Below are 26,282 nucleotides of genomic sequence, written 5' to 3'. Positions count from 1 at the left end.
TGGCGATGAGGTATTTAATATTTAGTTTGAGAATTGAAGAACCATCCTAAATATGAGTGCGGCGAGTGTCATCAATGCCAAATAAAAACACATTTAGGTTTTATTTTCCATTTTCTTCCAACAATATCTTTATTTGCATGTCACAGTATAGCCAGAGGGGATTCACTACAGAAGAGACGACGGCTTCGGGGGCGGTACAGAAAACCAATAAATGAAAACGGACAAAACTCATATAAGCGATCATCGAGTTCTTTTGTTGTGCAACAGAAAGTTCACCGATTTGCAGTTGCGTTTAAGTTTATTCTTATTTTCTCTTATTGAGTAGAAGAGTAGTGATTACAACCAGATGTTTTGCAATTTGTAGTCTTAATTCTAATGATTAGAATGGTTGGCTGGGATTAGTCTGCCCCTCGGTAAGTGACGCTTCCTCCATCGAATTGCACATTTATGGGTTTTCATGCTTGATCCACTGACACGATCTGCACTGATTGGCTCGTGTGGTTCAATGTTTAATGAGATATATTTTGATTAGAGAATAGATACATCTAATGCCAATGCCTTTAACACTGTTACGTGCAATTGTACTGACCGATGGTGGTCTATAATATCAAAATTACAAACAATTTCCAAAAATAAATGACACTCTTTTTACGTAGCTCCGAAGATTTAGATTTGGGTTGTGCTTTGTGGCCTGATTGGAAAAGTTTCGCATCTGATTTATTCTATTTATTTGTACTGTGTTCTGATGTGATGATCGTTTGTTTGGATTTTCGCTTAGTGGATCATGGGTTCATCAATGAAAATAATTACACTTAGGTATGTGTTTTAATTAAATTTTATCGTCTAATCAATGCATCGCAACTGCCTGCCGCGCCTTTTATGTCTCTCTATCTACTCGTTCAATGGTATAATTTATTGTATTCGGATTCGACGTCATTTGAAAGAATCATAAAATGAATCTATCTAATACAATGAACAGTACATCTCTTAGTATAACAGCACAGAAGTATTTAAAATATATTCATATTTCTTGTATGCTCCTTTTTAAGGACTTACCTCCTAGTCTAGAAGATAGTTACACTACACAATGCTATAATTTCTTAATTTTCAAGAAACTTCGACGAATTAAGTTTAAGTAACATCCAAAAAATGTCCACGCTAATGTTAGTTTGTAGAGATGCACGCCTCCTTTTTGTCTCATTCTCTCTACGTGAGCATTTGATGCATAAGGTCTTTCGTTGCAAATTTTGTGCTAGTTTCGATCAATGGGTGAATTGACAGAATTCTTCGCAATTTCGTTGACTGAGCCTCATTACATTATGCATGAACCACTCACTTTATCGTTTGTATATGTTTTCATCACTGAAATGCTACAAATAATTTCGATTTGTATTCTAAGACATGGTTTTGTATACTTTGTTCTTTAATAACGGTAGCGAGTTTTTGTCTGTGATTCTATGATTTCACTATAGGCCGATTTAAGAGCAATACTTCTGTTGTAGGTAGCTCTTGCCACCAATGCAGAGCTGAGGGCCACTTGTAACACTTTTGTGAATGTTGTTTTGGCAGATGGGTCTCACCTAGTGTCGCTGATAAATGTTAGACGTTTAAGGCCATATGAACCTGTAAATTTACCTTTTCAACTACAATACTTCTCCGTTCTCACATTCGTACGCAATTAACTCGACCAAAATGTGTCCTAGTCTAGTAAAGTGGCAGCGACCGCGTCGCAAAATGGATAAAACCATATTTCACGCACTTGGCTCTTCGCCCCTCACAGTGCATGCTTTAAAACCATGCGTTCCCCACTACTTGCACTACTAGAAAGAAAATGTCAGGTCCTGGTTTACTTCTTTTATTTTTGAATGCACCGTTTGGTTTCTACTTTGTAGCATAGCTTTGCACCTTGGATTCGCGGATGAGCCGATTCGGAAACACTGGCTCGCCTAATGAGATAGGTTTGATGTGCAGATGTCCCAGGAAGATCTAGTTTTGATATTTAACGTGGGATTCGATTCCCACCACTTTTGCCACTAATTTGTCTTACAAAACCGTCATGCAGATTAAGCTTCTCTTGAGTTTTTAACATTGCAAAAGAAGAGAAAATGTGCATTGAATAAAACAAAACTACAACAATAGAAGACAGACACAACAAAACTGAAGGAAGATGAAAGAAAACAACTGAAGAATGTTTGTGGAATGTATGCTTTATTCTCTGTTTATTGAAAATCGTTCCTTAAAGGTATGAAATTATGCTCTACAATTAAGAGTTAAAAGAATAAATACAGCATCGAAGAAAACTCTAGGAGAGCTTTAGGGCGGGTGAAGATAAATAAATCGGAACAAAAAGATATTCAATAAAAAAAATAACAAAAATGTGTGTTATTTGGTAAAACCGTAAAATTTTAATAACCTTTTCTTCATTTTCATCGAAACTTTCAACATTTGCTTAACAACTATTGTTAATTAATTAAAGCCTTTTCGTTCCTTACTGTGTTATTAGTTTTTTTTTTCGAAATTAGTTGCAAAAAGTTCGATTCTTAAAACACATTTTTATTAAATTTTCGCTTCAAGTGACTTTCTCTGTTTCGTATCGATAGGCTATTTTTGTGTACTGTTATTTTTTACTAAATTGTGGCTATCGAAGTAATTCGGTCAGATGGATGAGTTTCCTTACGTCTTATAACCTAAAAGCACTCGGACTAGCACTGAAACTTAATGTTTACCACCTCCTTCGGAAGGAGGGCTCGCGTCCTAACGAATCGGTGGAATCTCATTCTTGTAAGAAATGACAAGCTAAATAAAATAAAATATAAAACATGGAAAATATAGCAAAACAAGAATAATAATAGATTGTAATCTATGCAGGAGAATTTGCTCATGGCACTGGCAGAACCCGGGGAAGCTCTATCCTCAGCTTGTTTTGGAAATTTACAAAGTTCGGATGATAACAGAAATTGCAAAACAAAGTATCTTAATATGGCAGCGCATTCATGTGTGCGGTTGGCTTTAGCTCGGATTTGTACACGATGAAATAAAAGGACTTATGAAACATAAGAAGCTTCTAGGAAACTGGCGAAACGAATCGAGGCCAAAAGGACAACCATTGTGTGCTTTTTTTCGTCGATTGTCACCTTTGCATTGTATATTTTTGCGTTTTGTGTTTGTTTATTTATGTTCAATGTTATGGGTGTCAGTAACATATTTTAAATAGTTTTAATTATTTTAGAAAAATCCACTAACTACGTCGTTATCATTTTTAATAATGTCCCGTTTAGTACAGATTTAGTACAATTTGTTTTCTTTATAAGAAGTTCCTAGTTTCTCTTTCTCTTCACATCGGAGTGATGCATAGCAGTTTGTGCTCGTTTGACACTTGTGCATTCAAGAGAAATCACAAAATAACTTCCACTTAATTTAAGTTGAATTTTTTTTTATAATTTTATAACACTTCATCGCAATTAGTACGGACAGTTTTTCTTCTTGTCAAATCGCCAGTTCGGCACTACCTTGCTCGATTATAAATACAACGTTTGCGTGCGCTTTCTTTACAATCATTTAAATTCTTGCGTTTCCTCTCATTTTACAGTACTAATAATTCCTCTTATTAAAAGTCTAGATTTCGTTCTCTTTTACATATAAATTGAGATCACAGTGTTCAGAGATAAAATTGTAGTATAGAACAATTTTTTTTGTGTTTATGAAAATCGTTTTTGACTCTCGAGAGACGTGCGGGGTCGATTGTGTCCGAACGAAGAAGACATCGACGGATGTTTGTGGGTGTGTGCGTGTGGGTGGCGTGAGTGAAGTGAAATCAAGGGGCAATACATACAATATGGTGGTTAGTCGGGTTTTGATGACGGTCGATTTGAGGTTCGAAAATTGAACTGCGTAGATCAAATCGATATCGATTACAATAAATTTAGGAAAACATTCAACATTGATAATTTTCATGTGCATGAAAGGCTGATTCGTGCATAGTGAAGAGATTGGAAAATATTAAAAGTTGTACTGAATAATTTGATGTAGATTTTGTTTACCACTTAGCATCGTTTCGGCATGAAGAAACATTAATTCGTTTCGAGTCAGACTGTCAAACACTGGTTGTACTGAAACCCAATTGGTATGAACTCGGAATTAGATATTTTGTTCAGTTTCAGCAAACACACTCGTCTTTAAGAATTTGCATTAATCTGATCCCATTATTTTGTTTTGCTGTTTATTTTCTATTTTTTTTAAAGAGAAGGAAAAATCTTAGTCGTGAATTCAAATGTACAATGTTCAATCGCTAATCGTTCAAATTCAAGTTCCAGTTAGCAAATACCATCCGCCAATTGAAATACAAGTGCAGCGTCAAATGATTGCCAACGAGATACTAAAATGCATTTAAACGCATCTGATAGCATTAGCGAACTCAAATGTAACATTTACTTTTAATTGGAACATGCTCCAATCAGCGATTATCCAATTACCAATTACTATTAGCGAAATTTTAAAAGCACTAATGATTTGGTACTTTGCTTAGATTTCTCCATGTCGGCTGTAATTTTCGATCAGTTTTTGTTTAAATTGTTGAAAGATAAATGAGGAACTTCGAAACTATTTTGGAGTTCTAAAAATGATTAAAGTTTGGCCAAAATGAAAGCATCGCATTTGGACGAGAATTTTCAAGCAACAAGTTGGTGTGTTTGCCCGCTGAAGTTTTGTTCCTGCAAATTGTGTATGTTTGCCTTGATTTTGTTCACTGTTGTGTGCACTTTTCTCGTCGAGTGACATTTTGCGCATTGAATGATTGAATTGCCGTTGAATGGCAATTACTATTTGTTTTCCTCTACGATCTGTGGTTGCGTGTTCAGGTTTGGTTATGCTAACAGCAATAATCGTGGGCGGGGACATTTTGGCACCTTTTGGAGGGAGGCGGGAGTGTTTTTGAAAGTGGCTAAAACTTACTGCATACGCCCTTCCTTACTTACTCGACCAAGAGAACAATCACTATTGATTGATCGTTGGCATCGGCGGCTGTGGTGGCGACGGCGGCGGCGACACCGGATGTGGCTGCTGCTGGGTCAGCTGTAGTTCGACTGCTTTCGTCACCAACGTCGACGTCTTCGTCGACATCGTCATCCACCGCGGAAGGAGTGTCATCGCCGTCGGCAATCGAGTCCAGCGGAGCACGACGGCGGATGGAAACCGCTGTGCCGGCGTCAGTCTGCGTCGGAGTTGTTTCAATGTAACCCATGAACGGATCGTCGTGAACAAGCTTTATCTGGGGATCATTCAAACGCATAACGTCTATCGACGAAAGTTCGGTCTACAAGCTGGTCGCACTGGATGAGGACACGATCGGAATACCGTTGATGTCTTCGTGCAGGAGGTGGTGTGGATGAAGACTGGCCGCGTGATGGTGATGGTGGTGTTGCTGCTGGGCAACCGACAGGTGGTGATGCTGCTGTTGCTGCTGCTGATGTTGATGATGACTACTGCTACTGGTATTATTGTTTGCACTACTGCTGCTGCCGTGGCTGTTTTTCTCCTTCTTTATCCGCTGCTTCAGGTGGACCTTGGCATGACGCTTCTTCTCGTCTGATCGGGCGAACTTTCGGCCACAGATGTCGCAGGAGAAGGGTTTCTCGCCGGTGTGTGTCCGGATGTGGGTCGTTAGGTGATCCGATCGGCTAAAGGATCGCATGCAGATGCGACACTGGAACGGCTTCTGGCCGGTGTGGATCCTGATATGTCTGGTGAGTTCATCCGATCGTGAGAAGCGTCGGTCACAATTTTCCACTGGACAAGCGTAGGGCCGTTCATGAACGGGGGTTTTGCTGGGGCGGTTGGGGTACTTCCGGGGCTTCACTGGGACTAGCTTCAATGGCATGGGACACTGCTGGTAAACTTGGTTCAGAATTTCGTGACCTTTGCTGGTGGAAGGGTTGTACTCGGCTAGTTGAACTGCGTACTGCGCTTGCTGTTGGGGCGTAAGCTGACTGAGTTGACTAACGTCCGGGCATTGTGACGAGCTGAAGGGTTCCTGCTTGGGAATAATGCCGGTGGAGGAGGAAGATGAGGGGCCAGGGATGACAACGTTGTGTTGGGGACTTCCGTATTCTACGGGTGAGTCAAGCCATTGATATTTGGGAGTTTGACCCATGCCAAGCGCTTGGCTGCGGGAGTACTGATGCATTTCTTGGGCTTGCTGTTGCTGCATGTCTAGCGATGAAACGCAACTGGCATAGCTGGGCGGTTGCTTAAGAATGATACTGGGACAGTCCATGTTTAGACCCAGAAGTTCAACGGATTGGTGACTTCGTTCGTCTGTGCTGTAGTGGTGTGAGGGGTGCTGATGATGTCCCGCTGGGGACGGGGTTTGAGCAGCGGACTGTTGCGTTACGGCAAAGTGAGCTTGGGCTGAGCTTTGTGGGCCCGGGCCGAGCAGTCCGAACATGGGTGGCTGAAATAGGCTCTTGTCTGGACTGGGGAGACCCCATCCGCTCAGACCGGACGTTGGAGACATTTGTCCGGACATGATCGACAGTTGGGATCCTGTTGCCGTTTGGAGTCCCATGCCGGGACCAGCTGTGGTGGTGAAGATTCCCCTGTAGGAGATCTTGCTGTCCTCGTGCTCAGTGGAGTGATCGTGATGCATCTCCTGGCTGGCACTGTTGCTGTGGTGCGACGATTGGGTCGCCGTATGATGATGCGACGATGACGAGGGATACATCGCGTTGCTGCTGGTGTTGCTAGCCTCTTCCTCGATGACCACGGACTGCGGTGTGCTGCGCTCCTGCTTCGTCGGGCTGCAAAGGCTTGCACACGGGCTGGACACGGCTTGCGGTTCCAGCGAGAGATCGTCCGACTCGATCGATCCTGTGCGGGGAGAAACGAAAAGGAAAGTTTGTATCGCGTACGAGTTGCATACATCAGAGTTCTAACCTCCAAACGCATTTAAATTTATAATTAAGACAAAGTGCCACCTATAAATAACAATCGCAGTGATGCTGAAGCTCTCCACAGAGATGCGGAGACGAAATGGGCGAGGGGGTCATTTTTAATTTGACAGCGTTCGAATTTCTGTTTCCGTTTTGGTGCATAAAATTAAAATAAATTTGAATCTCGCTCGGTGCATGATTTTTACGCCTTGTCTTTGGTTGGTTTTTATTGATTTGGTTCGATTTTTTTTCTGCGCTTTGAGTTTTCCATCGACGAACCGCTGAATCGGCTGTGACGTCGTGCTCTTGTTAGCATAACAGGGTCATAAAATCACTTCAACGCGGTCGTCGTGGTTTTCTCGAGCGCAACAGAGCAAATCTGCCGAGAGGCGCGTAAATGACGCTGCAACTCTTCAATTAGTGGCATGTTAAGAGTTAATTGATTGTGTACTTTGTACTTTTCGGTGGCGAAAGTATGTTGTAGAACCGTGGCGAGCAAGAGTGTGGCCGTCAACTCGCTAAACAGTCACTTCCTTCGTATCAATTTAGAGAACTTAGGCGAGCTCAAACGAGCCAAAAGTGCTTATTCACACTTCAAGATAAGAGACTAAGACGGAACGGACCGAATTGGAAGCAAGTTATGAACGATGCTCTTCAAGCAGCCAGTTTTGCCTCTGTTTTTATCATCATCATTGGACACTGTGTATCGTTTCTGCTGTAGAGGACAGCCAGCAGGTCCGGCAGTAGCAACGTCGTCAAACAGCTGGGAGTCAAGCGATACGTGATCTAGAAGGGGCTGCTGCACATGTTTAATTTGTCCACTAAAACCCGGGATGAGTGTTGTAGCAGAAACTTCCCATCGACAACGATCGACGGCAATGATGATGATGATTATTATTATTATTATTGTGGGGACTTCTGGGGGAGGAGGCAGAAAATTGCAGCTACCGGGCTGAGTCTGATCGCGGGTGCAGCATTGAGAATAAATCAGTCAAAGCGGTAATTAAAAAAAGCGCAGGGTTCTAATTAGGTTCCACCCGAGACAGCGACAGGGGGACTGAGCTGGTGGTTCTCGTCATTCGGGAAGCGAAAGGTTGGGAGTTTTATGATCCGAACTGCCTGCGGGGCTCAGTGGAATGGTGACCGTGTTTTGGTTCTCATAATAGGGCGATTTTGTAGGTTGATGAGATGCGCAGAAGGTCGTTCTTGTTAAGTAGGTAAGGAAAAGATGAATGGGAGCTGTCCTACACTGCACATAAATTCGTGAAATGGATTGAGGTTGAGCCAGCCCCAAAATTAATCATCAGTATTGAACACCAAACGAGAATGTGCGTTCAAGTACATTCATTGTTTTTTTAAAGCACTTTATTTTAAAATTGTCCGTCAAATATAATTCAAAAAAATTATTTCAGAAATAATGTTTAATATTTAGAATATTTTTTAAACATATTTTTCAAATTTAAATCTTTAAATTCAATCGAGGGACTCAAAATGATTCCAATTGTTCAATTCAAAACCATCAGGTAGAACTTGACTTATGTAGGTTACCTACACATCGAAAAGCTTCTCTATAGCAGAAGATCATATTTATTGCAAACGGCCAACCTCGCTACGATCGCATCCGATCGTTCCTAACCGAGTCACCACTCGATCGTAGGTATTCATTGAGAGTCGATCGGCCCGGCGACGACGACGACCCATTCTCGCGCCGAGGCTTTTAATTTATGCTGATAGTGTAATTTATGTTTTCGATATTTCTTCCTAACCTCCCTTCCCCCAACAACGCTATAGCTGTGCGGATCCCAGCCAAAGACGACGACGCACGCAAACCTCCCGAGCCGGGCCGGGCAATGTTTTGATGATGATGTCGATTTAAATCGAAACCTCCGAGCGCGCGCGATTATTGGATTCGCCTAGAGGGTCTTTGATGATGGTCGACGCCCGGGATCATCGATCGGCCGGAAATGCCCATCAGCAGCAGCAGCGGTGCCCGCGTCACCTATTGCCGCTCGATCGAGAGAGAAAGACGGGCGAAAAATTTGGGGGGGCAAGTTGGGCATCTGACGAGCTGATGGTTGTCCGTCAGCGTACGGGCGGCCGATAGCCGCATCGCCCGCCCGCCGCCACAGAGAAGAGGGGGTGTCGGGAATTAGTGTCATAATTATGTCGGGTAGAGACTAATTTAAAAATCTGTCCATCACTGAGCGTTCGAGTTGGGGGCTTGCTTGCTGGTGGTGGATCTCGCACCATTACCGCATTCAAAGGCGTTTGTTTTGAAGCGATAATCACGGGTCTCTGCTGGTGTTTTTCGGATTCAACGGCGGCGGTGGCGGCGGCTAAGCCGTTCTGATGACCGGTGAGTGCGAGGTCGTCCCGTTCCAATTATCGCGGACGAGGGCTTGTGTGGAATGTCTAAGCTGCGTGCGGATTGTGACATTTCTTCGTTGTTTTGTCGAGCGAAGCGGGTTTGAGAAATGGATTTCTGCTGGGAAGGTGTGGGGATTCCGAGATGAGTTATGGTTATGAAACGAAAGTCTATTAATAGTTCTCGGTCTAGATCACGAAGCGGGAGGTAGAGCTGAGGGAGGGCCACAGCGAGTGCGTGTGACAGAGAATTATGTGCCAAAGCGGGACCTCTCGCGCTGCTGCTGCCTGCTGCCGCCCCGCTCGTAACTGGAGTGTGTCTTGAGAATTAATTCATAAATTATGCTGATGAACGAGGTAAGATTCGGACCGAGTATGGCTAAGTGTGTGTATATTTGGACCGGGCATGCCAGGGATCATTCTCTTCCGTCGTTGTCTTCGGCGATGATGATGCCTGGCTGCTGAGGGTTGCCATTAGCTTTTGAAAAAAATATTTCAAAGTATACGAGAAAAAAGCTGGTAAATGTTTCAAAATAAATTATTCAATCGTGAATTTTAAGATTTTTGAAAACTATATCTCTCTTGACTCTTTTGTAGTTCCTATCTATTTTAGAATTAAACTTGATTTCTAACTATCTATCAGGCCCATTCTATCAGTAATAAGTCTTAAAAAAGAGAATTTTTCAAAACTGAGGCTCCGAAGAACTATTGATATAATTGTAGTAAGTGTACGAAAAATAAAAAAAATGGCATCGCAGTTTGGCATACAAACATTTTGGAGAAAAAATTTCAAAATCTTTCTTTTTAAATTATCTTGAACAGTTTGATGTTACAATGTTAGAATGAATATAACGAAAATGTTCAGCATTATCGTCATAAATGTTCCTTGAAAGGTCGCATTTTTTAAGAAATTCTAAGTCAGCTGGCAACCCTGCGCAAAGGTGCGACAGCCGAGTGCGAGTCACTTCTTACACTCTTTATCGCCGGGACGTTCTTCTGTATGGCTCTTAAGAGGTTCTTCTTTCCACTCGGGGTGGTGTATTTTTAATATTTTGTTCCCTTTTTCTTGTTCTTGTTTCCGCGCGCGCGGTGGGGTTTGGATCGTTCCGAGCAGGGCGCGCGCGAGCGAGCGAGCACTGTTGATGGCTTAGTAGGGTGTGGAGCGTACAGTCTTGGCCTCGGTGTCTTGGGTGATACGACGGCAAACAGGTTTTACGGTGGGCTTTCGTCTGATTGTTTGCAGCAAAGGCGGGAATCCGAGAGGGCAGAGGAAGAATCACTTATTGTGTCTGGACCTCTCTCGACAGATCTCTATGAACTTGAAGGAGGAGGAAGATCATCACGACTCGGAACGCACCTCTTCCGTTCTGTTGTGAGTAGTCGAAGTCGAATAATGAAAAGTGCATTCGCATCATCATCGTCATCATACACTCCCGGAACGGTGATACCAGCGCTGACAACACCGGCGAGCCGGGATGGATTGTCATGGACCCTACACTAGGGAGCGATACATTGAACATCCGAACAGAATTCGCAATCGCATAGACAGTTCTCGAATTTTACACCCCACTGTAGCACCGATGATTGGGATTCTAATTTATGCCCGTTTTTAATATGCTGTCACTTTAGGAACGTATTCAATCATTTCTGATGACCGCAACCGCGAGAGGCGGGGAGCACACTGCAAGTATCTCAATCGCGATGAGCCTTGGCTCGACAGTGCGCCGGTACGTTGCAGTGCTACTGATAGATGGCTGATGAGTCAGGACGTGACACAGTGTCAAACCAGGACTGCCAACCAGACAGGTAGATAACCTCCCGACGGGGAGTGTGAAGCGAATAGTCGACCACACCTGGATTACACCATTGCTTGCATCGCGGAACAATGATTCTAATGACTCCGTTTCAAGGAACGGAATTGCATCTATGTTTCCCGATCGCTACTGAAACTAGCAACTTTGTTTTACTGTTTCAACGCCATAAAATCTCATTACAGTGAGAAACGATCGGCTTTTCAGTATACGGAACAGTCAAGGATGAAAAACATTCAACACATGACGCTTACCGTGTAGAGGGACAGCAATGTAATAGCGATAAGACTCAAATCTGGGGCCATTTCAACAATTATGTGCTGTTTGTTGTGATAAATCATATGACGCTGTCCGAGCTCTTCATTCAACTCTCTATGTGAGTGTTTTCGGCTTTTATGTTTACACTCGAAATGATTTATCTGTGAATTTGCTTTGTTGAATTTCGTTAACAGTATGATAGAAACAATGATGGCGTGTTTTTTCTTTTCTAGAGATCATAATAGCATAAATGAGTACTTATATGTATAGAAACCCATAAGTTGAATTAGTAAAAGAACAACATTCGATTGTTCATTCGACGAAGTTCTACTTCTTGTATTTTTATTGCATGAATAAATGAAATCATGATTATTATGAATTTTATGAATTGACCGAATCCCGTTGGTTTTTGTTTAATTAAAAGAAATCTAAATTTTTCTCTAATCCTCCAGATAATAAAAAAAACTTGGGAAATTGATTCGTCCAAGATCACAATCAATCCTTACAAAAAGTGCAACAATGATTTCGATCTCAAGCAATTTGACTACCTTCGGAATCATAATGAATCGTTTAAAAAAAAGAAAAAACAACAACAAACAACAAAATTTAAGGAAATATAGATTTTTTCCCAAAACAAACTCAAGCAAATATCAAAAACATCATTGATATGAAGACTCTTAAATCTGAAGGTGGCAGGACATGTTGAAAAGGCTGGAACGTTTCATACAAATGATTAATTAATGGATCTTCCTTTGAAAGTGATTGCCAAACCACGAATCTACAATTTAGATTTTTTTAATCTAGAATTTGAAATTTATGAATCTCAGGAATCTCATACCTTTGGTATTCAAGAATTCCGTCGGAAATCCAAAAGTATCTTTGAATGTCCAGAAATCCTCCAATCAATCTTCTTCTTCTTATTGGCATTACATCCCCACACTGGGACAGAGCCGCCTCGCAGCTTAGTGTTCATTAAGCACTTCCACAGTTATTAACTGCGAGGTTTCTAAGCCAAGTTACCATTTTTGCATTCGTATATCATGAGGCTAGCATGATGACACTTTATGCCCAGGGAAGTCCAGACAATTTCCAATCCGAAAATTGTCTAGACCGGCACCGGGAATCGAACCCAGCCATCCTCAGCATGGTTTTGCTTTGTAGCCGCGCGTCTTACCGCACGGCTAAGGAGGGCCCCGCCTCCAATCAATAGTGGAATTAAATAAAAAATCCTTTATTCCTACAGAAGCTCAAGTGGTTCGTTTCGGGAGGAAAAACCGTTTTGCCGAATACCGTTCAGTCGAATGGCATTTGGCCCAAGGCCACTAGGCCGAAAGTTGTTTGGCAGAATATACCATTTGGCCGAATAGGACATTTGGCCAAATAGGTCACTTGGTCGAATAGGGCATTCGGCCGAATAGGACATTTGGCCGAATAGGACATTTCGCCGAATAGGACTTTTGACCGAATGGTCTCACGTGAAAAGGGAATAGTGCGAAGTGGTTAGTGAGACGTTTCTCATTCAGCCAAATGATCTGTTCGGCCAAATATCCTATTCGGCCAAATGTCTTCCCCCGCTTCGTATGGCAGCTTCTTCATGGATTCAATTGGTTGCGCTCTTTTATCCTATGTAACATAACAAATTGATTCCCTAAAGAGGTTTCCAAACGAAGTGAAACGTTGAATGCAAATTTAATTATCGTTGTTTTAATGACAAAAAACTGATGAGACAATCAAACCTAACCAAAAGTAACAATTCATTCAAATTCCGGTAATATTTGAGTTAATTGTTTTTTGAGCTCCCATTTTTTACTTAATTTTTTTATTTTTTTTACTAACTCGAATTGCAAGAGCTTCAATGCCACTCTTGTGCATACCATTGGATTGCTCAGGGTTCTTCCTGTGATCAAGTTGTGTCAGACATTTGTTGAAAATCGTAACATTGATGTTTTTCTCAATTTTTGTAATACCCCGTGATTTTTAATTTTTGATCAAATGTTCTCAAAACACTGTAAATAATTTTAGAATCACGGATTTTTTTTCTGAAATCTTATTCTCAAAATATAAAAAGCGAATATCAAGTAATCTGATTACCGATCGAAAAACCTTGTTGACTAACTCCAGTCCAGGAAATTAGCATTAGCATTAGCATTTAGCAGTTCGCACAAATTCGTAGGTGGTACAAGCCAAGACTATTGTATGAGAGTAGCATTACTTTCATCCGTTACCACAGATATTGATTTGGGACTAATCACTAACTCTTAGATGGAAGCAATGTACTCTCCAATAGTCGAGATCTGTCCTGGCCACGTCCTTGCGAATGCTGAGGAAGGGGAAGGATGGTTTGTTGGACACCTACTTAAGAAAGATGCAGAGAACTCTACGACCTCTCATAGGTGCCACGGGAGGTTTTGGGATTGTGTGGAAGGTTATAACAGTAGGAATCGTTTTGGTATAACGTGAAACACAGAAAGAACTAAGATAGAAATACAAAGTAGGAAAGGGACGAGCCTGGAATTGAACCCACGACCTCCTGCTTATAAGGCAGAAGCGGTAGCCACTAGACCACCGAGCTCGTCTATTGACTAACTCCAGTCAAGAAAATCATCGATTTATTATTTTTTCCAGTAATCTTTAGTAAATTGTAAAAATCGATTCCGAATTCAGAATTCCTGTCGAAAACGTAGCTCTGAAATCCATTCCGAGGCTCTCCAAGCCGATATTTTGAAATCGCTCTGAATACCGAAATCTCAGAATGGGTTGCAGAATCGTCAGTTTCGAATCGACCTGGTCGATAATGAGATTTGGCCGAATTGCACATGCGCTGAAAATGTCATTTGGCCGAACAGGTCATTCGACCGTACATTTTGTTTGCTTTACGGGCCATATGATCGAACGAGTCGTTTGGCCATCAATAGTAAATGTGAAAACAAGCGAATAATGGTAATTGAGAACTGAAAAATGAGAAGTAAGAAGTGAGAAATTAGACGTGAGGAAGAAAGATTTTAATGAGACGTGAGAAGTAATCTAAATTACTTTTCAATTTTCACATCTCATTTCTCATATTGAGAGGTGTGATATAAGAAGTGAGAAGTAACAAGTAAGAGATGCGAAAAAAGAAATGAAACGTTTCACATCTCATTTGTTATTTCTAACTTATTGCCGTGAGAAGTAAGAATAAGGATTGAGGAGAAGCAAGTGAATAGTAGAAAGCGAGAAATAAAATGTCAGAAGTGAGAAGTAAGACATCCGGCTTTTCTCTCCTCATTGCTTACTTCGTCCTCAGACATCCCACTTCTCATTTATCTCTTCCTCTTTTCAGAAGTGAAACATAACTCCTCATTTCTAACTTTTCACAGTAAGAAGTAAGAGGATTGAGAAGTGAGACGTCCCATTTCAAAATTCTCATTCTTAATTTTTCACTTCTTATATATCACAGTGAGAAGTGAGAAATGAAGAATGAGAAGTGAGAGGTTAGAAATGAGACTCCTTACTCCTCAACCCTTATTCCTCACTTTGCACAGGGAGAAGTGTGAAGTGAGACGTTTCACTTCTCACTCCTCTTTCCTCACTTTCCATTTCTTACTATGAAAAGTGAGAAGTGGGAAATGTGGAGTGGAAAGTCAGATGTTTCACTTGCTTATAAAATATCAGTTGACACTTTTCACATTCGTTATTGTTCGGCCAAACAACATTTTCGGCCGTATGACTCGTTCAACCAACGACCATTTTGACCAAACGGCATTTCTGGCCATAAGACTTTTTCAGCCCAATGCCCTGTTAGGCCAAACGGAATTTAGAGTCAAATGGCCAAGGGTGAGCACAGAGTGCGCTTGCTTGCCGGTAGTTCGCGTAATTTGGCACCGCGATTGTGTTCCTGCTCGGTGGGCAGATAGTTCGCGTCATTGTGTAGAAAAAGAGATACGTTCGCATCACGTATCAGAGTGAATTCGAATTTAACGATGTCTACCAACTAACTAATAATCTATTCGGAATTTTTGTGGAGATGTGGAGGTTAACACGGTCTTCAAATAGCAAAAACCAATAACTAATATTCATTCCTTCTTCCTTACTAATGACTAGGATGTGCGAGTCTTTATTGATCAATTGAACATGTAGGTCACTGAAACTTGTACACTGACAGTGTTTTAACAATCCCAGTCGATCAAACATTTTTTTCTGCAATTTCACGGAAATCGATCGTGATTGCAATCATAGATATTTATAGTCAATCAAAGCTAAGCTAAAGCTAAAGCCAAATGGCCAAGCAAATGGATTTTTCCGCCAAAAGTCCCTTTCAGTCAAATGACATTTTTGGCCAAACCGTTTCCAGTTGTCCAGTTCTGCCAAATGGAATTCGGTTAGATGATTTTCGGTCTAACGTGCTATTCAACCAAGTATTTTCATTTTCGCCAAACGACCTACCCCAAAACTAAACATAAATCAAAAAGTCAGAGTGTTGTCGTTTGGCAAGTCGATTGAGTTTAGTTTATATTTCGAAAAAAAAAATCGAGTAGCAGAAATCAGCCTCGGCCCGTATAGTAGTTTGCAACACGGATTGGGTCGGGAGTGTTTCGAAAACGAAAACTACGCTTCGAATAGCAGAAATCAATTAGTGCGCATTGAATCGTGTTGTCACTTCTGTGAAAACGGGAATTATGATGACCCGATAGCAGAAATCTGAATGATGGTTAGGGTCGTACACTATTACGTAAGCATCTGGGTTTTTCGACCCACTTCCCCCATGGAGGATTTTACCCATACAAACTGTTTTTTGTTTATATGGAGCGTAAAAAAATGACAGACCCCCGCCCCCCCATAAGTGTGTGACCCCTTATGAACAACAGAGAAAGAAAGTCACTGTCGTCATTATGAGTCACATCTTTTGTCGTCGTTTTGCACATCGGGAGCAACATGTCATTGCAAAGTCCATACGATTTGAAAATTATGTATCCAACATGTTTGAGAAAAAGAACATTAAGAATCAAAGCGACAGTCATTCTTTGTAATTTATAACCTTTTGATTTATTTTTTTGTGGGCGTCTGATCATACTGTCATTTGACACTCCGATCGAGTCGTTTTGCAATTTACGAAAAAGACAATTCTGCTTCGAATATCAGAAACCAATTAGTGCACTTCCTATTACTTTTTGACATGTGCAAGAAAGAAAATTCTGCTCCGAAACCCACGATCAGATAGTGCAAGAAATGATATAAACTACAAAGAAAAATTGTCGCTGTTATCACTGGTCACGAACGTCTTTTGCTAGATAGGATAGACTGGGAGCGCAATGGCATTGCAAAATCCGTACAATTTGACAGTTATGTACCAAATATGTTCGGGAAGAAGTTCAAAAAGAACCGATGCGAATATCATTATTAGTAGCTCATGTCCTCTTTTTTTTAGTGCGCGTCCAATCATATTTTCATTTAAAACACCGTATGGATAGAATGTTTTGCAATTCTTGAACAATAAAATTCTAATTCGAATAGCAAAAACCCATTAGTACACGTCGGATCGCGTTGTAGTTTGGCATGCCGATCGAGTTGAGAGTTTTATGAAAAAGAGAATCTTGCTCCGATATTGCAGAGCACGTCCAATCTTGCTGTCGTTTGGTACGCCGTTTGGGTAGGATTTTTTTTTCTTTTAAAAACGGATCTGCTTCGATTGATAAAAATAACGATCCGGCACGCACTGTCATTTGGTACATCGGCTGAGTAAGGAGATTTTTTTCGATATTGCAGAAATCATTTAATGTGCGAAGCACATCGTACGTCAATTGGGTCGGATTTTTCGTTAAAAAAAATCTGTTTCAATTAGTAGGAATCAGTTAGTGCGCGTTGCATCATGTTGTCATTTGGAGCCCCGATTGGGTCAAAAATGTTTGCGATAAAGAAAACTTCTGCAGAAATCATTTGGTGCACTTCGAATCGTGGTGTTTGTTTTTGAAAGTTTTACGATTTTAAAAGAATAAAAATCGGATCCGAATAGCAAAAATCACTTGCGAAAACATTTAGCATGCCCATTCAGCCGGATATTCTCCCAAAATAAAATTCTGTTCCAATTTGAAAAAAATCAATTAGTTTGCGTGGGATATTTTGAGCTCCCATCTATTAGAACGGTAGTTGTGCAAAAAAAGAAAGTTCTGCTTTGATTAGCATATTTTGCATAAACACATTTAGTGCGCGTAAAATCGTGTCTTTCGTGTCATAACTTAACATATGCAACAAATTACTCCACAAGTTTCCATCAACGAATACATACAAACATTATTTAAGTCGAATCGCCATAAAAATCGAATCTCAATAAATATATACTCAAAAAATATATTCATTCAGTTATTTTTAAAATACATTTTGAAAAATTCTCAAAAGAAAAATCATTCAAAATCAACGAACGAGAATCACAGGTGCTTCAAGAATTCCATGTTTTCATTTCAAAATGCATTCCAAGTATAATAAGGAATCAAATAATGTTGTCAAAGGATTCTACAGAATAAAAATCAATTGCTAATAAAGCATCTAAAATATGCATCTGGACCGCAAGCAGAAAAAAAGCTTGCTCTGTAGTTAGCTTTGTGCTTAAGGCATTGAGTTGTGAGTGTACTTCTCGAGTATTTTGAATGAGAAAAGTTTTCTGATAACCTTCGAAAATGTTTACAGTGACAACTACAGAAAACCTTCCAATCAATAACTTCGGACCACTTTGCCATTCGAACGTGCATGGTTTCTCATTCCCCAATCTGATAGATGAAAGCTTGTTTTGTCGGATGCATATCGTGGTTTCATCAGAAAATGCTCGTTTTACAAGGAATTTGCTGGCCAATGGCTGTTCACAAAATCATGTAGGCCCAAATAGCAGAGTGTCCCGAACTGTGATGACCAGGGATCGCAATTCTTACTCATTCTCACGAGTTCGGTGAGAGAAATCGGTTTGCGAGAAAAGAAGAAAGGTCTGATGAGAGATAACCATTTCTCTTTCACTACCAGTGCCGCGAAAAGTTGATTTCCTCGTTTTCTCACTCCTTTATTCCTTTTCATGCTATCACCAATTGCAAAAAGAGTAGCCTTTATGGAACAAACAACCTAATATCTACATGCAGTCAATGTGGTTGTATGGCTATAGCGACAGCATCCCATCGCCAATTTGGTTGATGATCTAGGTTCTAATCCCGTTGCGGTCATATTTTTTTTTGTAATTGCTTACCGAAAATTTTCGCGAAAAGTGAGTGAGGTGTAGGTAAAAGTGATGAAACGAAAAAAGGAATTCATCAAGTAGGCACGATTTTCGCTTATATTCTAGGTTCGCTCTAGAGAAAAGATGGGTGGAAGAAAGATGTTTTTCACCACAAACTACGAAAAAAGATTCTCCTCCGACCCGAAAAACGCTTGATTTCGTCACATCGAAACGTAAAGTACGAACCCTGGTGATAACCCCTCACAACGATATCAAACTGAAGCCCAACGTTAAAATGACAACAATTCCTCGAAAATCAAGTCACCCTTCAGTCAGCAACTGTGGATTGCATAACCACGCAGAACATCTGCATCTAAAATCACGGACGGACAGCCATCCGCCTTGCGGTAGGAATCATTGCACGATGATGGGTCCAACGGTTCAAAGAACGCATCATTCTCGGCTGTCGTCCCCCGGCGGCGGCACTCAATTGCAATTTTCTGATCACACGCTCTCGGTGCGGTGCGGCGGCGTTCGCGCAAATTTGGCATTTTCTCAAAGTGGCCTGTTGGTGACGGCATCAAACCGCACTCCAAGTGAGGGAATGCCCTTCCGAGCGAGCTGCCGTTTGGGCTGTTGGGGTCGACACTTCTCGGATCGGACGCGGACTTTATTGCTCTGTGCCGATTAACTAAAACTACCAAGCGCGCTCTGGAATCTCGCACTTTTCCAACCAATTTACGGTTGCCAACTCGACGCACAGCAGCTCGAGCGACTCTAAAGGGGCGAGCTGCCGACGAGGGTGGGAAATTTATCGCCGCCGCACGGCTTTCTTATTCTGTTTGTTGTCTTCAAACAAGTCATATTTATATTTTAATAACAAACCAGTTGCTTGCGGCTCGTAGGGCGCAATGCACAGCGCAACTAATTTGGCAAATTTATTGGCACGCAAGGATCTAGTTCGAGCGCTAGATCAAGAAGACAGACAGTGTGTTTATCCATCCATGCAGTTACAATGTTGGCGCCGGAGTCGCTTTTTAGGACATTCTAAGATTTATGCGCCCCAGCATCAGCAGCGGACGTGAGGGGGTCGGGTCGGGCGAAATGCCGAACAACGGCGGGGCGTGCGCGCGGTAGCGCAGTAGCAAAGCAAGAGGGCATTTATTATTTATTAGCTTTTGGCATTATCTCGGAATGCTCCCGCGTGTTTGCGTTCACGCGCGCTCGCTCACTCGCCCCGACCGACGAGGAGGATCAGTCACGAAGTGCAGAAGAGCCCTCGCGCGGTGCGGTTTAAGACCCATCGCGAAGAGGCGGCAGGGCGGCCAGCGAGCGTGATTGTCGGATTAGCGCCTCTATCGCGGGTGAGCACTCAATGGTTCTGCTGCCATCGGTGCGCACGCACACACAAGGGTGCAGACAGGCCACCAGTAGCAAAACCGAGCTAATGTTGATTAATCTTTCCCGGGGAGGTGGACTCCGTTAATTGATAGGGGTGGCACTTTGTCATTAATCGGACGCGTAAAGATAATGGCGTGCAGAAGGTGGAGAAATGGGCCGAGTCACTTACCTGTGATGGGTGGTGGTTCGACGACGGTTGACGGTCCGAAGAAGGACGGGATGTCGCCGGAGGTTGTGACGGGGGTGTTGAGATCGCCGGTTTGAGCGTCCCCTTGGGATTGCGACTGGTCCTCGGCCGACTGGTGCAGATTTGAGTCCGAGGAATGATGACCGCTGGTGGAGGTGGTGCTCAGGAGGCTCAGGTGCGGGTGGTGGGAGTTGCTGGGATTGGTGGAAGAGGTTGAGGTGGATGTGGTGTGTGTTGTGATGGAGGATGAGGAGGTTGAGCAGGAGGCTGCTGTCGATGTCGAGTTGGAGGAGGCGGTGGACGTTTGAGCCGTTGTCGGGTGGTGGCTGTGATGATGAGTGGCCGTCTGAGAGTGATGAGTGGCGGCCGTGTGGGTCTGGTGATGATATGGGTGGTACAGGTGATGGTGATTGTTGTTGGGCGTCGTCGAGTTGTTGTTGTTGAGGCCCAACGATGTCGTCGTGGCGGCTGTCTTGAACAGTCCGCAGGTGTCGAAGCTGAGCACGTTAAAGTGCGCCGCAGCCGCTGATTCGGTCAGGAGGAATGTGTGATGCGGAGGCGCAACCAAGGTTTCAAGCCCTTCCATGATCATGGCAGCTGCTGGTGGTCCAGGGGCAACGCCACCTGTCGGAAAAGAAACAAATAAAAGCAAAAAAAAACTCCATGAGAAACGATCGAAGCACGGCAAGAACTATGCGCGGTGAAATTAATTAATTAAATGTTATTAAACAATTGACACTTGACATGGCATTAATTTAGAGCAATTCTCAGGCGTGTGGAGCCGTGAAAGTGAACGACGCGCGTCGCGTCTGTCTGATATGGTCACTGTGTCAGCGTGTTACGGCCGCCGAACGGTTTGTAAACATTGCATTGGGCCGGGCGGGTGCTGTGGCCCTGTTTAGACGTGTACGAGACCGTTCGAAGTAACCTTAAATAGAACGCTATTTATTTCCATTAAATGCAGGGGGAGAACGAGCGAGAGCGGTGGTAATTGCCGGTTCTTTTGCTTCCATTTTCGGAAGTGTTATTCGCGTCGTTGTCGCGGCTCGTTATCCATTATATAGTACGCGGGGTTAACACTTTCTCGTCTAGCTCCATCATAAACTATTATTGCATATAATCGCCATCTATTTTGAGCATAACTACAGCACGAGCAATTATGCCTGTCGTAAATTAACTTCGGAAATAATCGGATAATTTATATTTATAATAAAGCAATATATAATGTCTTGAGTTCAATTGAGAAAAATGATCCGGAAAGAATTCGTCATAATTAGTATTCCAGATCGAGATGACCAACTAATAAGAAATCAATCACCATCATAATTAAACAACTGAGTTACGATCCCGCACCAGATCGCATCGTATAGTGATTCGAAATGTTCATAATGATTAGCTTTCCCACTGAGATGATTGTCATTGGAACTCGATCATCCTCCTATTCATCACCGCGCTTGCCATACGGCACACGGAACTTCCATCGTCATTATTTTGCGTACCCAATCGATCGACCTCTATCGATCGATTGCCCAGATTCCGATCTAATCTCCCGTCGTTGGTCCGCGAGCCGATGGGACACAAGCGGGATAAAACAAACACCTCCTTCCAAACCATATGCTTCGTTGCGTTGCGGGAAGATATGTAACTGTCAAGCGCTCGCCTGGAGCAGAGCCGTGCACCGCTGCTGTTGGGAGACGGTATTCAGATTCAGTCTCCCTGTGACCGGGGAGGGGAACAGGGGACGACAGGCGGACAGTGATCAACAATAAAATTTATAGAAGATAAAGAAAATGTTTATATAATAAAAATAAAATATCGACATAGGTGGACAGAGGTGGCGGCCGGTGGCGCGGAATGACAAGCATCAGAGCGCGTGAAAAAAGACAAGCGAGCTACGGCAGTTCAGTTCGGCGTGGAGGCCACTCTGCCACAAGAATAAAAGTGTCAAAATAAAGGTATTAAATTTATAGATTTGATTCTGCGTGCATTCATATGTGAGTGTGTACGAGTCGATGTCCACCGCGTCGGGTTATCCCTTAACAATAATTCTCGGTATGTCGTTTGGATCGGAGTGAGGAGCTTGTTAGACGAGTCGAGAGCGCGGCTACCCCCCTCGTTCGGGGACACCTAGTCAGCCGATTTCCAGCGTTAGCCGCGCGAGCGCTAAATGAAATCATCAGAAGTGAGGAGTTTACGTGCTCTTCTTGATACCGTTGGATCGTGTTAGCTGTCTTCCGACTCCGAGGGATTTCGGGAAGCGCGAGACGAAACCGGGAACAAAAGGCAACGCGACGAATGCCCGGGCCTTAATCTACGAGCAAGGTTACATATGAGAATGTTGCCATCAGATTAAGATAAGATTTAAGAACGTAATTGACAGTTGGGCTTCGTTCTGGGATGTGTGTCGTGTCTTTTCACACCGTCGTCGTCACGTTGTCGTCAGCCATCAGGTCAGGTACAAGCCGAACCATTCGGTCGGTCGCTGGAACTGGAGTTTGATTCAGCATCCCCCGAGATAGTGATCTTGAGTGAAAAGGAATGTCACTGTCACCTGGAGGGCTTTCTTCGGAATACAGAAAGCAAACTACGCGTCCACTTTTGTCAACGTGGAGTGCGATTCGGTGCTTTGTGTGACAACTCCGAATAGAGAACCATCACAACAGATGGATGGGCGTAGCTAATTGCAATCACTACTGCGAGTGGCGGCGCGGTAGCAATTGAGAGATCTTCACAAATTCGTCGCTCGGCACAATAGCCTCAATTAGTTGAGTAAACATATTGGACTGTGTACGTTATGGGAACTGGCCAAACATCTTATTAGCGCCTCCGGGAGCTATTGTTAACGATCATTAGCACACTCATTAGCACTTGCTGGGTGCTGGGCGAAACTGAGTGGCGGTGTAGGGCCGCGATCCGAAATAAAGACTCCAGTAATGAACTCCGAGGAAGGAACGAACTCTGGTTAACCGAATTCGGAATAAAATCATCTGTTCAAAATATAACTCAATTTCCTAATTGGATCCAACCACAAACGACGTCTGCCAAAGTGATCAATTTTCGTTTTGGGAAGATCACTTGTTGCGCTCTCGACGCGCATAGACACACGGACGAGCGAGGTTTTGATTAGAAAAACACATCGGCAGTGGTGCATGCGCACTTTTGGAGGTTCAAGAGCTGTGGGGATCCGATCCGCGGCAGAGCGCGAGGGAGCGTCGTCATGTTGTAAAAATAAATATTCCAACATTCCCGCCCGTTTACCGCCACCGCACCGGGTGGCTACGGTAGCTCTCCAGCGATGATCCCCACATTGCGTCGCAAGCAAGTCGACGACGATGATGGATGGCGTCGTCGTCGTTTTTCTTTTCCGCGCGATTGTTTATTTTGAAAGGAAACTCGCTCATTTTCAGCTGAGCTGTACGGGGGAACACTTGTTACGCGCTTGTGAGCGGTGTTATTTATGACGAATTGCGTGTAAATTTGTGCGAGTGATGTTTGCGCCGAACAGTTGGTTGCCTTCAGAGTGGACCCGACGACGACGCGGTGGAAAATTTCGACTGGATAATTTTCAAAACAGAAGACTTTCGATCACTTTTTGCATATATTCTCTAGTAGGGCGAGGTCAAACTGCTCATCTTTTCACCTTTCATGTTGTTGCTTGTTAACATTTTTTTTTATCAAATGCAATGATCATTTTTAAATCACTTTTTAGATTGAATGTTAACCAATGGAACACAATATTCTAATGACACTGAAATGATTTGAATTGGAAATGGATTTGTAGCAATGGCTGTAATTATGATCGGATTTATTAACCTATTTTAGACGTTTCATAACTCAAAAGGTATGTAAGAATCCAAAAACCAGTCCCATCTCGCTTTGTTAAGACACAAATTCCAATTAAAATTAATCAAATCATTTCATGTTTTCCGAAAGGTGCAACGCAGCACATGTTTATACCCCAGCGACTGCTAGATTTTCTGTATAAGAACTGGACATATGCGAATTTGTTAGATTCTCATGAAATATGTAAGCTCACAAACAAATATTGTAAGAAAAGCTTGCAAAATTGTCAGGACTCATACAATATTTGTATGAGAATCTAGCGTTTTTGCATATGCTCAGTTCTCATACAGATTTTGGTAGGTTCTTATACAGAATTGGGTGTAAGAAAAAAATACGAGAAAGGCAAAAAAACATTTTCCACTGTTGCCTGTCTTAAAATTGAAGTATGATGCGATCAATTGAGATTTTTTAGACTGAAGTTTTTTTAGATTGAAGTCACACCATGCTATGCATTGTTCATGATTATATTTATGACAATTTTAAATTTAAAACCATCTGATTAGTTGGGATATTTGAAGGAATTTAGGCTGATGAAGGATGATGAAGGAGGAGGTATGAAATAAAACATAAATGAATCAATTGAGAATCGACACTCAACAGTTTTCTTTAGCAATGTTTTGATAACCAAAATAAATTTCGAGTTGCCTTGCATAATAATCAAACTTGTCCACCGAGTTTTAAGAGAGGGGAAACATAAGTAAAATTTATATTCGATCTCTCCTCAATCATTCGGAGGGGAAGAAACAATCTAAAATTGGAACTATTTAAGAAAAGACAAAATTATTCAAAAAAATGAATTTTGCGGGTTTATGTAGAAGATACTATGCCCAAGGAGTTAATGACGTGGGGTTTGACAGTGGGCTCTATCATGCTTCTATAAAAAGCATTTTTCAGAGCACGCTCTGACGTGCATTTTTTGACAGTTTAACATGACATTCAAGAAATTAAAATATAGGGGGGTCCCGTAGCGTAGTTGGCTACACGTTCGCCTTACAAGCGAATGGTCATGGGTTCGATTCCCAGCCCCTCCACCAAACCATCGTCAGTCGCCGGATCCGCAGCCCCTACGGTGGCGTTTGGGGTACGCGCCTTACCGTCACGGCTGCCGGATGACGACTGACACTTTGACACTCTTCTCGGAGGCATTCCTCCAACGTTACCCAGATAAATGGCAACCGAACAATACAACGATCAATGGATACACGACATGGACAAACGGACACAATGGACTCACGACGAGATGGACTGGCACCGACAACAATAATGGTAATGGAAATCTAAAAATAGATTCTGTGTGGATTCTGTACATCAGAATACCACAGTAGATCTCGGCACAGTAGCGGTTAAGTAACACAGAGTGCCTAACAAATAAATAAAGGAATAAAAAAATAAAAAAATAAAATATCCATTCTATTAGTTAAACTTGCTTAGTTAAGATTAAAAAGTCGTTTAGATGGAGTAAAATCAAAGAGCAGATTTTTTTACGCAGAGTGTAGGACAGCACTGGCTGCATGCATTCGTAAGCAAGCCCTCCCAAGGCGACCGTTTGCCACAAAAAGCGCACTATTCCCAGCATAGTGTATGCTAGAGCTCGTGGGACTTCGACACAAATGGTAAAATCGAATCCAATAATCCAACGCATACTATGCATGATTTGTTCTATGATGCGGGGATTTCTCTCTGCGCGTTATTTCAGCGGAGCAATCCAAATTTTTTTTTTCTTAATACAAGATGCTGCGAAAGCTTCCAACGGTCCACGTGCATCACAGCTAGCGATGCACATCACAGTAGGGCATGCGCAACATAGTTGACGGCTAAAACAGCTCGTCCTCTGTTAAAAACTCGAAGGTGACGTAGGGCTCCGCAGCTGTATGTAATGGGTTTGTTACTAGCAGATCGGATCCTGCGTTTCTCGAGATCGTCACTTTTGCTTTTTGCTTGTCAAATATTGCTGCACCGCATTCTACATTGATTGTACGATGGTTTTGAATTTCTGTACAAATAAATGATTTTTTGTTATTTCACAGTGAATTTAAAAAAACACACATTTATAGAACATCACCTTTGCTTTTATTCAATAATGGTTCTGAAACCAATTCACTTTAAACCATGCGCCTTTTCAATGAATAAAGCAATAATCCAAATGGTGCGAAAAGATGTCATTTGAATGCTGCTGTTGTCGAAGATTTTACCGTAAAATCGCCACATGCGTCATCTATGCATATGACATTGCTTCACCAAACACCGGCAAAGACTAATAAATCCATATAACTTTCATTAGTCACCACGCGTGTTCCATTGTCATGAGAAGATTCACA

The 26,282-nt window shown here is 42.3% G+C and overlaps 1 protein-coding gene across 1 annotated transcript; it reads right to left on the bottom strand.

Annotated features, from left to right (window-relative positions):
* Nucleotides 1-2,382: 2,382 nt before the first annotated feature.
* Nucleotides 2,383-25,110, bottom strand: LOC134221975 (early growth response protein 1-like). Its single transcript, XM_062701132.1, has 3 exons — nt 25,059-25,110; nt 20,104-20,745; nt 2,383-6,864 (listed from the first exon to the last, which is right to left on the bottom strand). Exons 1-3 carry the CDS (start codon nt 25,108-25,110, stop codon nt 5,312-5,314), a joined length of 2,247 nt encoding a protein of 748 aa, XP_062557116.1. The 3' UTR covers nt 2,383-5,311.
* Between the last annotated feature and the right edge of the window lie 1,172 nt (nt 25,111-26,282).

The sequence above is a fragment of the Armigeres subalbatus genome, chromosome 3 (genome assembly GCF_024139115.2).
Source record: "Armigeres subalbatus isolate Guangzhou_Male chromosome 3, GZ_Asu_2, whole genome shotgun sequence".
In the NCBI taxonomy this organism is placed as follows: Eukaryota; Metazoa; Arthropoda; class Insecta; order Diptera; family Culicidae; genus Armigeres; species Armigeres subalbatus.
The sequence above is the reverse complement of the archived record's forward strand: the minus strand, read 5'-3'. Positions and strand labels throughout refer to the sequence as shown.

Coding starts and splice junctions, on each gene's coding strand:
- LOC134221975 (XM_062701132.1), bottom strand. CDS start 25,110: ATGCCTCCGAGAAGAGTGTCAAAGTGTCAGTCGTCATCCGGCAGCCGT. Junction 20,746..25,058: donor GTCATCCGGCAGCCGTGACG/GTAAGGCGCGTA, acceptor CTTTTCCGACAG/GTGGCGTTGCCCCTGGACCA. Junction 6,865..20,103: donor CGAACCACCACCCATCACAG/GTAAGTGACTCG, acceptor CTCCCCGCACAG/GATCGATCGAGTCGGACGAT.